We start from the raw sequence: 12,990 nt of genomic DNA, 5'->3' as shown, positions 1-12,990 counted from the left end.
TGAAACAATAAAAACAAAGTTCCCACTAAGCCAGCTGCACATAAACTTCCAAAGATGATGATGTAGCATGAAGACGTGGAGGGAAGAAGCAGACCACAGAAGAGCATAATCCTCCGCTTAGGCTGCGATGCAGGTGTGACCAGCCAACAGAGGATATGACATGACACGTTGTCTCTTCAGGCCGATGAATGAGCTATGCTCATCAACCAGAAATGTGAGGAGTGACAAGCAAGTGTGCGCTGACAAAGAAGGAAAAATGTTGAATTTATTTATGGAGGTGCAACAGTGGCATTCTGTTCTATTGAGGTTGTATTTGGGCATGTTAAGGCAAGGAGTAATTTACTGAGACTTTATCTAACATCACAAACCAAAGCATAAAAGTACTTTCAGCCTCCATTTGGAGTTATTAGCCTTATTTTGATACCTCCAAACTGTGTTCAACTTTGTTGTCATATGTAATTTATAAGAATGTTTTTTCATATAAATACTACCACTACTACCACATTCATTTCAAATGACAGAATACAAATTTCAATTTCAAATATATTGTCCTGCTAAGTATTATTTATTTATTTTTTTAACAGTGACAGAATTGTTTTTGACAAATACATTTTCCATGCATCACAGCTGGAAAATGTAGAAATTCATTAGGGGTTGGAAATGTAGAGAGATTAACATTTGGTGGATTTTCTCTTAACATATATACGGCTACGTAAACACACCCCCAGACAATTGCCAGGCAGGGAGGAATGAGTATTTGGCCAAAGCAAGCGCTACGTCTTTGTTTCAGCAGGAAAAGGACAAGGAGGCTTTCCTTATCAACACACAGTGAAAACTAAATGGAGAGAAGCAGAAGACAGATATGGATGGATGAATCTATGCAGCTTTAGCAAACAAACTTACATCTTACCAGGTTTCAATCAAACTGTCACTAAAGGTTTGCTTTTAATCAATTCATAATTTTTGCAGCTCTTGCTGCAAAGTCGTAAACATTGCAGCAAGAGCTTTCTCTGGGAGACAAAAACAAAGTTATGATCCCAGAGCTGTTGTATATCAACATTCCCGTTTGGCTGGAGGGAGGAAAAAAGCATTTGATACAGGAAGTTGCTTTCAGAAAGTGAGAGGGACAGAATCAAAGAGCAAAATCCAGTGCCACAGAGAGGCAAACTATGTCAGTTGTTTTTTATGGCCCAAAGCAAACGCCTGGTCCGCAGGGTGTACAGGCGTACATGTGCTCATGTCCATTTACACACACAACCTCCAAATTGTAAAATCTTTTCTTGTTTTCCCATTGAGCTTATACTGTATTCCCAGCTTTTAGGGTTGTAACTCTCCTGTCCTACATCCTTCCGAGATCTCAAAGACCCCTCCTCTAATCCCCAGAGAGAGAGAGAGAAGAAATTACAGCATTGATACTGGTTTAACTTACTCTTCAAGCTCCAGACTGTATTTTTTTTCTATAGATGGTCTTTAACTGCGGGAGGTGATGAAGCCTCCAACAAATATTTTGTGAGGGGAGAGTGGTTCACAGAAAAAAAAACATCTAAAATGTGAGAAGATTATTGGCAGGGAGGTGAAAGACTTCACTTATTGCATGGTGTGAGGCAGATAGCATTAAGCTAGCTGTGCGTACCTCATAAGTTTAAAACATTTAGAGATGAAATTCCTAGAGAGAGAGAAAAGGGAAATTTGAGAATATCATTTTGATCATAGTGACTTTCTTATAGGCTCAATTCAATCCCAAAAACTTCAGTGCAAACAAGTTTTTTGCACTGAAGTTTGATGTCTTTAACATAGCTTCAAAATAGCACCAGAAAACAAAGATTTAAAAAAACACTGTGTTCCTCAATGGGACAATGTTCAAACCTAGCAGTTTGTGGTGGCTCATGCCCTTGGCAAGGCAAGATAAGACTATCAGCTTCCATCATCGCTAAACAAGATTGAGCAAAGTACATTAAGCAGAAAAACACAAACAAATTACAAAGGCTCTGGGAGGCTCGGCTCTTTATCTAATGTTTGCGGCTAACCGGTAGCGTCAGCTGGTGGGAAATGGGCCTGCATCTAATAGATCCTGTCCCACCATTTCCACATGGCCAAGCGAACAATACACAGCGCCATTATCTCACCGCTAATGCTATCCTTCCTCAAGTGCAAAACAAGCCTGTCGACCAACACAAATACAAGAATCTTAGAGCTGAGGAAAAGATAACAAGGACTATCACAGAGAGGCGGCACCAGAGATCCAGCTACTTGAAGGAACCTTTATGAGAGAACTGTAATACATTCTTAAACTTACCTGAATGAATGCCAAAAAAGTTGATTTATTTCTGAAATTCAGTACAAGGAGTGCTATTTTATATGGTTTAATTAGACCACTTGAAACTGATCAAATAAAAGACGATACTAGAAAGAAATGTAATGGCAGGAATAACTGTGGTAGAAAATCAACAGTTATGGCTATAGCTTTAAGAAGATTATGAATGCAAAACCCTTACAGAAACTGCCAAAAGTACCAATTCCTGCTTGAATGACATTTTACTAGATGGGCCAGTAAACTGGACTGACATTAAGACCACAGAACATCTATGGAATATTGTTTAGAAGAAGACAAAAAAATCCAACAACATAAACGAGCTGAAGTCTACAATAAAAGCAACCACAGGCAGATCGTCTCCATGCCACAACACACAGATTCAGTAATTTATACAAAAAGAGACCCAGCCAAGTATTGAGTGAATATATTTTACAATACATAAACATCATTTTCAGTATGCTGACATTTCTGCATTTAAAATGTTTTTCAGTAATCTGAAACAATATTTAAATATTCTGTGAACATTTGTTTTGTGATTTTTCATTAGTTTGAAGTCATAATAATCGAAATGAACTGAAATAAAAGCTTGCAATAATGTATGACAGATTCCCTGTGATAACTCTAGCCCTGTTTCACTTTACAAACTAAAACACTCAAACTTTTTAATTATTTTAAGATTTCTTAAGCTGCATCTCAAACAATAACTCTTAACAATAAAAACTTAAAATTAAAAAAAATGATTGCCTGTTGGCCCAAAACTGCTTGTGAGCGACTTCCAATAACACCATTTAGATGTCTCTTTGCACCACAAACCACCTACAATAAGCCTGCATTAGCTTTATTATCGATCAGACCTTCTAAACCCTCACGGTGACCCCAGAGGTCATGATTTATGTATTAACCAGCTTTTTAAAGAAATCCATTTTCCTGTTGAGCCCCCGATGTACGTCTAATGCGGCACCATGCTGGTAATCAGAGAAGAGTCGGGTGTTTGATTCTGACCCACCCCTCCCTCCACCTTTCATGGTTCACACCGCACCTCAACATCTTGTCTCACAACACCTTGGCTGCCTAATCAATACTGCTTGGCTCCTTGTTCAACCAAAGACATCTCCACCTCCCTTCACCACTGTTCTCCATTATTCTCCACTACCTTTGGTTCTTCTGCCTTCTCTCTTCACAGCAGGAGTCACCTCAATCAGGACGCACGTGTCTCGGCTTCTGAAGAGTCCGGATGAAAGTGCGACAACAATACAAGGAAGAAAAAGTTGAGGAAAGGTAGAAAGAAAGAGGAAAGGCTAAAAGAAGATAATTCTTTGGACTTGTGGATGGGCTGCCTTGACAATCTCCAAGGGCCCCACTCCTGTGTGCAGATGTCAATAACATACCGTCAGTGGGGGGAAGTGGAGTGTGTATTTAATAAAGGTCAGGGAAAACATGGAGAAGAGGAGGAAAGAGTGTGTGTGAGTTCAAGAGAAGGATTATCCCACTAAACACAAGGTGTTTTAACCCACATGAGAGGGAGGGAATTTTTTAATCTATAAAGGCCAAAGGTCTCAGTCTGCCTCTTCAAGATTTTTTTCCAACTCATCTCACCCCTCCACCTCTGGAAAGAAAAAAGATCACCCATTGAAACAGAACAAACTATTTTAAAAGTTGCATTTCTGAGAAGTCAAACATTAAAGGATAAAAAAAATTAGATTTGAAAGTAACATTTCCATCTTCCTGTAAGCGGGGTCTCGCTATGACAGAGATGTTACAGCCCGGCTAATTAGAGCTGGCGGAATAGAACATGTGCATAGATATCATCTATTGTTCCTCATCACTCTAATGAGCTTAAATGTCTTTGTCTTTATTCATCAGCTCAAAGGTTGCAGAGTCGATGCGATAAAGTCATTTTCGTTTTCTACATCTCACAGTGTCTTAAAAAAGTATTCATACCCCTCAAACTTTGCCACATTTTGTCATGTTGCAACTGTAAACTTTAGGGTGAAATGATGCATAATACCAAACATTTTCACCCATTGTAGTCTGAGAGGTCGGACTGGATATCAATTCAACATCCTCTAATATAAAAGCTTTACATAAAATCCACTGCAATCGATTATCTTCAGAAGGTGCCTCGGTAGCAAACAGAGTACGTATAATTAAGGCTGAGCACAAATCTAATATTCTGTGAAGGACTTACAGGTTTGTTAAGAACATCAGTGAAAAATGAAGGCAAATAGACACACCAGGAAAGTTGGGGAGAAAATTGAAGAGCGTTTTAAAGAAGGGTTAAGAGTGAACATCATTTGAAGAGTGGTGCAGCTGAAAATCTACCTAAACCGACATGTCAGACAAGGAGAATATTAACAAGAGAAGCATCCAAAATACCTATGATAAGTCTAGTGGAGCAGCAAAGATTAATTGTTCAGGTGGAAGAGTATTTCAGTATGCCAAATAGTTTTGAACTCTGGAAATCTATGGAGGAGGGTTAAGAAAAAGTCATTGTTGATATGAAGCTGTGTGAATTTATGTTTGCAGTTTGTCTCAAGCCCCAATGAGGTGGAAGATTCTCTGGTAAGATTAGATCTAAATTCAACTGTGCATGGTGGAAAACTAAGACTCCCCATCAAATTTAAAACATGGTGATGGCAGCATATTGCTGTGGGGATGCATTTCTTTAACAGAGCTAAACATGGGACAATTCTGGAAGAAAACATGTTAAAGGCTGCAAAAGACTTCAGACTGGGGCAGAGGTTCATCTTCCAGCAGGACCCTAAATTAACATATAGCCTAAACCTACTTAGTCTAAGCTATTTTGCAAAGAACGGGCAAAAATGTTACTCTCTTGTTATGCAAAGCAAGATTAACTGACTTGCAGCTGTAGTTGCAGCAAACCGGGTTTCTACAGAAAAAAAAACCAAAATACTTTAGCAATGTGCTGTACATGTTGACGTCCTTCTAAAACATTGTTTACGTTTCTAAAAAGAAATGTAGCTAAGAGCTAGTAATCCATGGCATCTGCGATGTTTGGAGTTGGATCTAGGGAAAAGAAACAGAGTGCATGGATGACTGAGAAGAGTGAGAACACCTCTGTTTAACCTGGAGTGCTGAAAGAGGCCAAGCTTGTGGAAAGGTGTGCAATGAGAACAGAGATAGACCTGTTATCATGTAACAGGGGCCCCGATTAGAAATGACCTTGAACAGACAAGCGTGCATGGAAGGCACACACACACACGGACACACAACAGGGGTCACGGGGCACAAAGAGCCACTGTGTCAGGTCACAGAACACAGAGAGAAGGATATAAGATTTGAGGGATGCGATATGACTAATATGAGGGGTTTTGCAAGCTTTGGGCAGTGTGGAGACTGACGTTACAGCCAGGGGTGACTGACACTGTTGATCTGTATCACACATCAGAGCGGATCACACAAAGCGGAGCAGACCAACCTCACAGTCAAGTATGGGCACAGAACTTGCAAAATAACATTTTGTAACTCATGCGCCTCTGCGGTGACAGCACTTTCATTTGAAAGCAAATATGAGTATTTAAACCCTAAAACCACAACAAAAATATCTTTCTGGATTCAAGTGTCTTAGATTTATTTCCCAGATGACACAAAGATGCAATTTATTCAGTGAAAATGCAGCCTCAAGCAAAAAAAAAGAAAAAGAAAAGAAAAGAAAAAAATCTTCACCCAAACTGTTATTTCAGCTCCTCAAAGGAAGAGTTCAAAGATCAGCACCTAGCAGGATGGGACAGGGTACGGCGTGGCTTGCATGTCGATCAGGTTACATACTTCAAAGAAGCGCTGCCATGCACAGCCAGCGATGAGAGCAAAGAGGCCAACTAAAGAGCCACATTGTCATTCTGCCAATATTGCCACTGCCAAGGAAAGGATAGCTCACTTTTTTCTAATATAATTGGAGGGTTTTTTTCCCCCTCTATCAACAAAGGTTCTGAAGAATATAATCTCTTCCTTTGAATTTTCTGAATGGCTTAAAACATTCTCAGACAACTTTTCTTGGGCAGAGAATGGGAATGATCCATAGATGGCACTGTTGGCTAATGCTACAAGTTTGCGTTGCCAGCCTCACAAACAGAGAAGGAGGAGGGGGGAAGAATATCCACTTTTAAAAGTCATCAACTTTGGATCTGGGAAGAGAAAAAAAAAATCTTTCATCTACATGCAAGTGTTCTTTGCCAGATACAGGCTTGTAACTTGAAATTAATTCAAACTTCTAAGGACTAACTTTAAAATTTTTATTATTTATTTATTCCATTTATTTCTATTTGATATTTATTTCTAGTGTTTCTTCAATACATTTTATTATTTGTTACTGTTTGCTTAATGTGGCATTTCCTAGTTTTATGTCCCTTTTAACCTCTGCACAGCACTTTATCTCATTTCTCTGTATAAAAGGTGTTTTATGAATCATAATAAAACATTATTGATTGCTTTTAAGTTATCATTTTAATTTATATTGTTTATTGAATTTATTTTATAGCAAAAATGTTTTTACTATTAGTTTTATCAAAATCTATTCTCTCAGCAATATCTAAAATTTTTGTAAACCCAAAAATATTTTTTTTCTTTTTGTTTTTAAAAGAAAAACAATGAACCTTAAAACACTAAAAATAACCCTAAGACATGTAAATAATTTGTTAAAGTTGAATTTTGTAGGAAAGTTGACAATATAAATACAACTGACAGCAATATGTATGCAGAGCACAAGATCCAACTAGGAAACAGCCTCAGAGAGCAGCAGCTGAAACTGAAATCTGAGCCATCAAGTTGTACTCTTATGGTTGCCATCACTCAGTAAGCAAAAGAGGAAGCCTGTTGTTTATGGTGAAGGATTGTTGATGACGGTGAGAAGGGTAAATGGGGACATGACTGGAGTTTCTGCAGGCCTACAAGGGCCCCATGGGAGTCCAGCTGCCCTGATCTATGGCCAGTCAGACTGAAGAGGTCAGGCCAGAAGAGCCCTGGAAATGGGAAATTAGCAGGCTTTTGCAATTAGAGAAATGGCCACAGGCGAGGATGGTATTGCCTCACATGCAACAGAAATATTTAAATGTAAATGATTACGAGACAGCATAAAAACAGAAAGCAGGCTGTGTGAAGTTGCATATAATCACAGCACGAAGGCTACATCAAGAGGTTTTCGATTTAAAAGTGTAAAACTGGGCGATTTATTTAGAAGATGATAAAAAAGAAAAAAACAAAAAGGCGGGCCGAAGGTTTGAAATGCCCCCGGGCAGTCTGACTGGCCCTTGCCACTAGGTCTGAATGTGTGAACATGCGGAAACCCCAGAGCAGCCCTGCGTTCCAGATAAACATGTCTCCACATCAGCTCTTTAGAAAGGACCATGAGAAAACACTATCTGTCTTATTTCCAGCACATCGAGCCAGCTCTCATCTGAAAAACAAACTCCACAATCCCATAAGAGGCGTTTAAATTTTGATGTATCTGGCTAAAATAGGAGGTTGTGTACGGGTGCAGCGGGAATAATGCGTTACACTGCACAGGATCAATCCCCGCACACTGTTTGCGCTGACAGCAGGAAGAGCTTTTGCCGCGGTTGAAGTTTCTGTCCAGGTAGCTTCCTCATGGCTGCAGGCGGTCAGATAGGCAGCGCTGAGTTAACCACACATGCACTTATCTCAAAGCTGTCAGTCAGCCACCCCTGCACCGCACCGGACCACCGAGGTCCTCATACATAATTTGCCATCAAATGAATATTTTCTCAGCGTCCTAGCAAACGGGCTATTTGATGAAATATTCATTCAGTGATTAATTTTTGCATCTGATCTTCCGTCAACTGAGATAAAAAAAAAAATTTTACTTTTCCTGCAAAGCCATTGTTGAAGGGCACCTTTCTCCAACTTTGCACATAAAACTTTGATCAACTGATGCAGCATGCATACTATTGTTCCGGAGTGAGACGAAGAGGCAACTTACCACACTTACAAGTGAAGTTACAGCATACTAAATGAGACAGACTAAAAGCACAAACATGACTTTTTACTCTTCTGAGCAGACTACATGCAGATGATAACAGGTGTTATGAAGAGTGCAGCAGCTCAGCTGATGCTACAACATAAGTAGCAGCTCCTTAAGGCAGTATGAGGAAACAGATGGTTAGACTCCATCACATCCACCACATTTAAACACCACCTTTTCTTAGCAAAACCAGACTAAAAGTAAATAAAAGGCTAATTTGTAATTATAAGTACGGTATAGTGAAAATGTCTACATGCCAAAGTAATTTGACCTATTGGTGAACAAATAAAATGAGAAAAAAGTAAAACTGGATGGAAAGAGTTTGAAAAATAGCACATGAGACTCAATCTTCTTGAGCAGCAAGAAGTAAGCGTCACCAAGAAGAAGGAAAAGGGTGAACATATGGAATCGTTTCAAATCTTAAAAAAGGCATTTTGCAAAGCATGTGGAGCAACAATACCTGGCAAAACACAGCAACTTGAAGAGACATCTGGAAGCAGACCATCCCGCACATCCTAGATCAGACATGTCAGGGTCAAGACCTGGGGGGCCTCGGCTACAGACCCAGATAAGAAGTGAATGTAGTTCATAAAACTGAACAAACCCCAAGCTGAGACAGAAGTTACTTCGTAAGCCACAAATCCTGCTTCGCAGTTCAGTTTCACTAAACTAAGTATGAATATTTGCAGAAAATGTAAACTTCTTTTTCTCAGATCTTTTGAATCATTCAATAGGGCTCTCTTAGCATTTGATTAAACCATAATGCCACTACCATAGGTATCCCTTATGCACTATAATTTTTCTTTACAATCTTCATATTTGTCCTACATATAGGAGGTTTTTGCATGTCCATCACCACTTTCAGCTTTGTTGTGAAGGAATAAACCAATAAATGTTTTGGTTAAATTATCAGCAATGCAGATTAGGATAGTTTCTGCAAAAAGCGATGCCATCTGATCCTGCACCAAAGATTAGCAAAAATGAAATAAAATTTAAAAAACTGCAACACGAAAAATGTACAACTCCGCTCACAAAAGGAAATAATATTCACCAATGTCATACTTGAAATATATTGTAATATATTCTAATACTGCACGAAATACTTCAAAATACTGCAATGTATTTTTGTTTCTGAAAGGGTCTCTTCAATCAACCAGGTTACATGCGCAATTTGGAGATGTGTGTGCATGTCACTACAGCGGTTTTGTACTTGTACAAAAAAATCAAGGCCATATCGAGCTCCATCATTCATAATGGGAAGTGCATAATGATGTTCCACAGTAGCCTCCTCCAAGGCCATACAGACACCAGTCTCTATGAAAAGGAGTTCTAAAGGAAATAGATGTGTTTATTAACTGATACCTTCACCAACATTCCAGTATAGGCTGCAGGCTTCAGGTGGCTGTGCCTGGTTTCCTGTTCCAATTATTTAAAACTGATTGGGCTGCAGTTACCATGTAACCACATGTAATCCACATTAAACCACATTAATCTTTTTTACTACCATTGTACAACACAAAATATTTCTAAACCTTTTTTTTCAGTAGTTTCAATTCTTTGTGCAGTAGTTTACTGTCAGATGATGAGGTAAAAAAACAAAGAATGAAAAAAAATTCCATAAATTCTTCTTGAGATATAACCTACCTTAACGAGGTACAGCAGCTGATACAGGTCTTCCACCTCATCCCCTTCTGTCTGACTGTAATTTCTGCTCGTGTCCAGGCTGGAGCCTTGTATGGTACGTCTATAAAGAGGCAACTCCATTGCATCAGCGTACAGCTCTATTGCCTGATGACCCACCGTCTGGTACATGTAGCTATCCAATTCATCTATAGCATAAGGGAAAGTGTTTTGGAGTCAAAATCTGATGGCAGTGCATATATGGAATGAAATGACATCGGACTTATATGGCACATTTTCAGGACACTCAAAGATGCTTTATAATGATATCAGTCATTCCCATTCACATGCTGATGATGGCAAGCTAATGGATTGTAGCTCCACAACAATGGACACAGTTTGCAGGACACACTCCTACCTCTGTCACCCCAATATCTGATGTGCATAGGATGTGTTTTTAAATAAAAAAGGATGCTAGCAGAAGTCCATCAAAATGTGCAATAAGCAATGGAGTAACTCACTGCAAAATTACCAATTTAGTTAAGGACCATTGTATATTGCTAAGTTACTGTAAATTAGCAATATGCCATTTTAACATGGCTTAATGCAAACATTGTTACAGAAAACCATCATATAAAAAGAAATAATTTAAAGAGAATTATAATATATTTGGTGGTCCATCCTGATGCAGTCACATGTTGTTCTTAGAAATCTGAGACTTGCCTTCTAAGGAGTAAAATGTATTTTTCAGGCACAGTGCCATTTTTAGCACAATCAAGTAACTGTTCAGATGATATAAAAATACATATATATCAAATGTAAAATGTAAAAGAAATGTTACTTCATAATTTGGTGCCTTGAAATTGGACCTCTGTTTCTTTAAGAAACTCCAACTAATTGCTGCTGCTGCTGCTAGTCTGTTGGAGCTGAGTAGAGGAGAAACAGGAGAGGGGTCCTCAGTAAGGCAATAGCACAGCTAGCGAATGTAGCTCTGAGGAGGATTTTTGTGGAAATAGGTGGAACCTTTGTGGGAGCAAAGGTTTAATCATTTTGAGTCAAGTGGCTGCCATGGGAGAGTCAAGGATTCCTTAACCGAGAAAGGGGCATTTTACTCTGTGCGGGGTGTGGTGGGGTCACACTGACCCTGTGTGCATTTTTACAGTGGATTTTTGTGGAAATTGACGGTCTGGCCGTCTCACTAAGACCACTGCAGGATTAACCTTCCATGATAGAATGAAAAGCGATAGTCCAGGTATGTTTGATGAGGGAATAATATTATAACATGATATAAAGCTCAAAAAGTCAAACTTACGTAATACCCCTGTTTCATAAAACATTTTTCACCATTTATCTGATCATTTGGCACACGCTTTGTATGAGGCTGGAGACAGAACTGTGATTTGATTGAAAAAAAAACTGATGTAAATTAAAGCATCTGCTGGTTTTGATCGGCATATTTACATTTGTATGTACTTAGTGAAATCTTCCTAGTGAATTGGGTGAAGAACAAAGCAGATGATGGTCAATAGCATAAATGCCCAGGGTGTGTATCCCATTTTATAATAGTTACATTGTTCCCATGTTCACCTTGTGTGTAAAGTTACTTTCTGGGTATTCCAGCTTCCTCCCATATCCAAAAACACGCAGTTATTACCGGGTGAGGGTGTGATGCATGTTTATTGGTTCAGTGCGTCTCTGTGTTGCCCTGCAATGTTCTGACAATATGCAAAGATGTACCCTGCCTGTCAGCTTTTAATAACCAGCCATCCTTTTACCTTTTATCTGGGTATAGAGAAACGGTGAAACATAAAAAAGGAAAAGAGTATTGTTGCTGTTATCTCTGTAAATTGAACCAAATCTCTCAGTACAGTAAACAAAAACCTCCAAAGTTGTATTGAAATTTAAATGTAAATTTAAATTTACATCTTATTTCTTGATAGAAATGATGACGTTACTTATCATATGATATTTATATTTGATAGAGAAAGAAAATTCTAAATAATGGGAATTTCCTAAAATAATGCAGCAAAAAAATATTTTTTTAAAAAAAGCAAAATTAACACAACTTATTAATTACAGAGAAGGGCAAACTGTAATACTTCTGTGACATATACAAATGTATATCGACAAACGTACTGGCTGTCCCAAACACAACATGTAGCCTATGAGGACCACTGTGGATCCAATTAAGCTACGTCAGAACATTTTCCTTACCTGTGTGAGCGGGACGCAGGTTGGCCAGAGCCACAATCTTGTGTCCAGCAGCAACACACTGCATCATGTTGTAGCAGCTGTCTTTGCCCCCACTGCACACAGCATCACAAAGAGGTAGAAAGGTAAAGGCAGAGTTACAGCAGTAAGACTGAATCTATTATTATAAGGAATGAGTTGCAAATGCAACTATTACGCTTGTAGTAATTTATACTTTTCTATAGACATTTATGACAACTTGTAAATTATTGTAAGTGGTGTGTGTTGAAAACAGTCGAAGTTTGAATGAAGCCAGCCTCCTTAAGATGCTCGTTTTAAAGTTCTGCAAACGAAAAGCAGAGAGCTGTTATTACCTGATTAACGCAACCACTTTCATCTTCTTATAACCCGTCTTTCAGTCTGTTGCTATAAAAAGGGAGCAGAAACTACTGTGATAGTGAGATAAGTGCTCTTAGCAACCGGTAAATGTACACAAAACCATGTGATAGGAAGCTTCCGGGTTAACGAGGACCCCGTTCGAAATGTTAGACGGCCTTCAATGTGCCTGAATGAAAACTTGTTTCTTTTTAACATTTGAGAAAATGGGTTTATTTTAATTTATTGCAGATCACCAAAGGTTTTGGGGTTGTATAAGGCTAATGTAGACATAGAAATATCAGACAAAGAAACATCTGCTGTATAAAAAAAATGAAAGAAGCATCACAAGCATAAAAAAGGACTATAATCTCATGAAATGAAATAATAGAACTTGTAAAATTATGCAAATTTGTTATTCTAGATCACCGATGAACTTGTAATTTTTAACCAACAATTATTACAAATGCTTCATCAAAATATCTTGTCTTTG

General features: G+C 38.5%; 1 protein-coding gene across 1 annotated transcript in view; it reads right to left on the bottom strand.

Moving 5' to 3' along the window:
* dph6 (diphthamine biosynthesis 6) overlaps positions 1-12,608 on the bottom strand; it is a 68,047-nt gene extending 55,439 nt beyond the window's left edge. Inside the window, exons 1-3 of the mRNA XM_023352287.1 lie at positions 12,497-12,608; positions 12,147-12,238; positions 9,957-10,141 (exon numbers count right to left, since the gene is read on the bottom strand). Of these exons, the coding sequence (XP_023208055.1) occupies positions 9,957-10,141; positions 12,147-12,238; positions 12,497-12,519 (300 nt within the window). The 5' untranslated portion in view covers positions 12,520-12,608. The remainder of the gene's footprint in view (positions 1-9,956; positions 10,142-12,146; positions 12,239-12,496) is intronic.
* Between the last annotated feature and the right edge of the window lie 382 nt (positions 12,609-12,990).

The sequence above is a fragment of the Xiphophorus maculatus genome, chromosome 19 (genome assembly GCF_002775205.1).
Source record: "Xiphophorus maculatus strain JP 163 A chromosome 19, X_maculatus-5.0-male, whole genome shotgun sequence".
In the NCBI taxonomy this organism is placed as follows: Eukaryota; Metazoa; Chordata; class Actinopteri; order Cyprinodontiformes; family Poeciliidae; genus Xiphophorus; species Xiphophorus maculatus.
The sequence above is the reverse complement of the archived record's forward strand: the minus strand, read 5'-3'. Positions and strand labels throughout refer to the sequence as shown.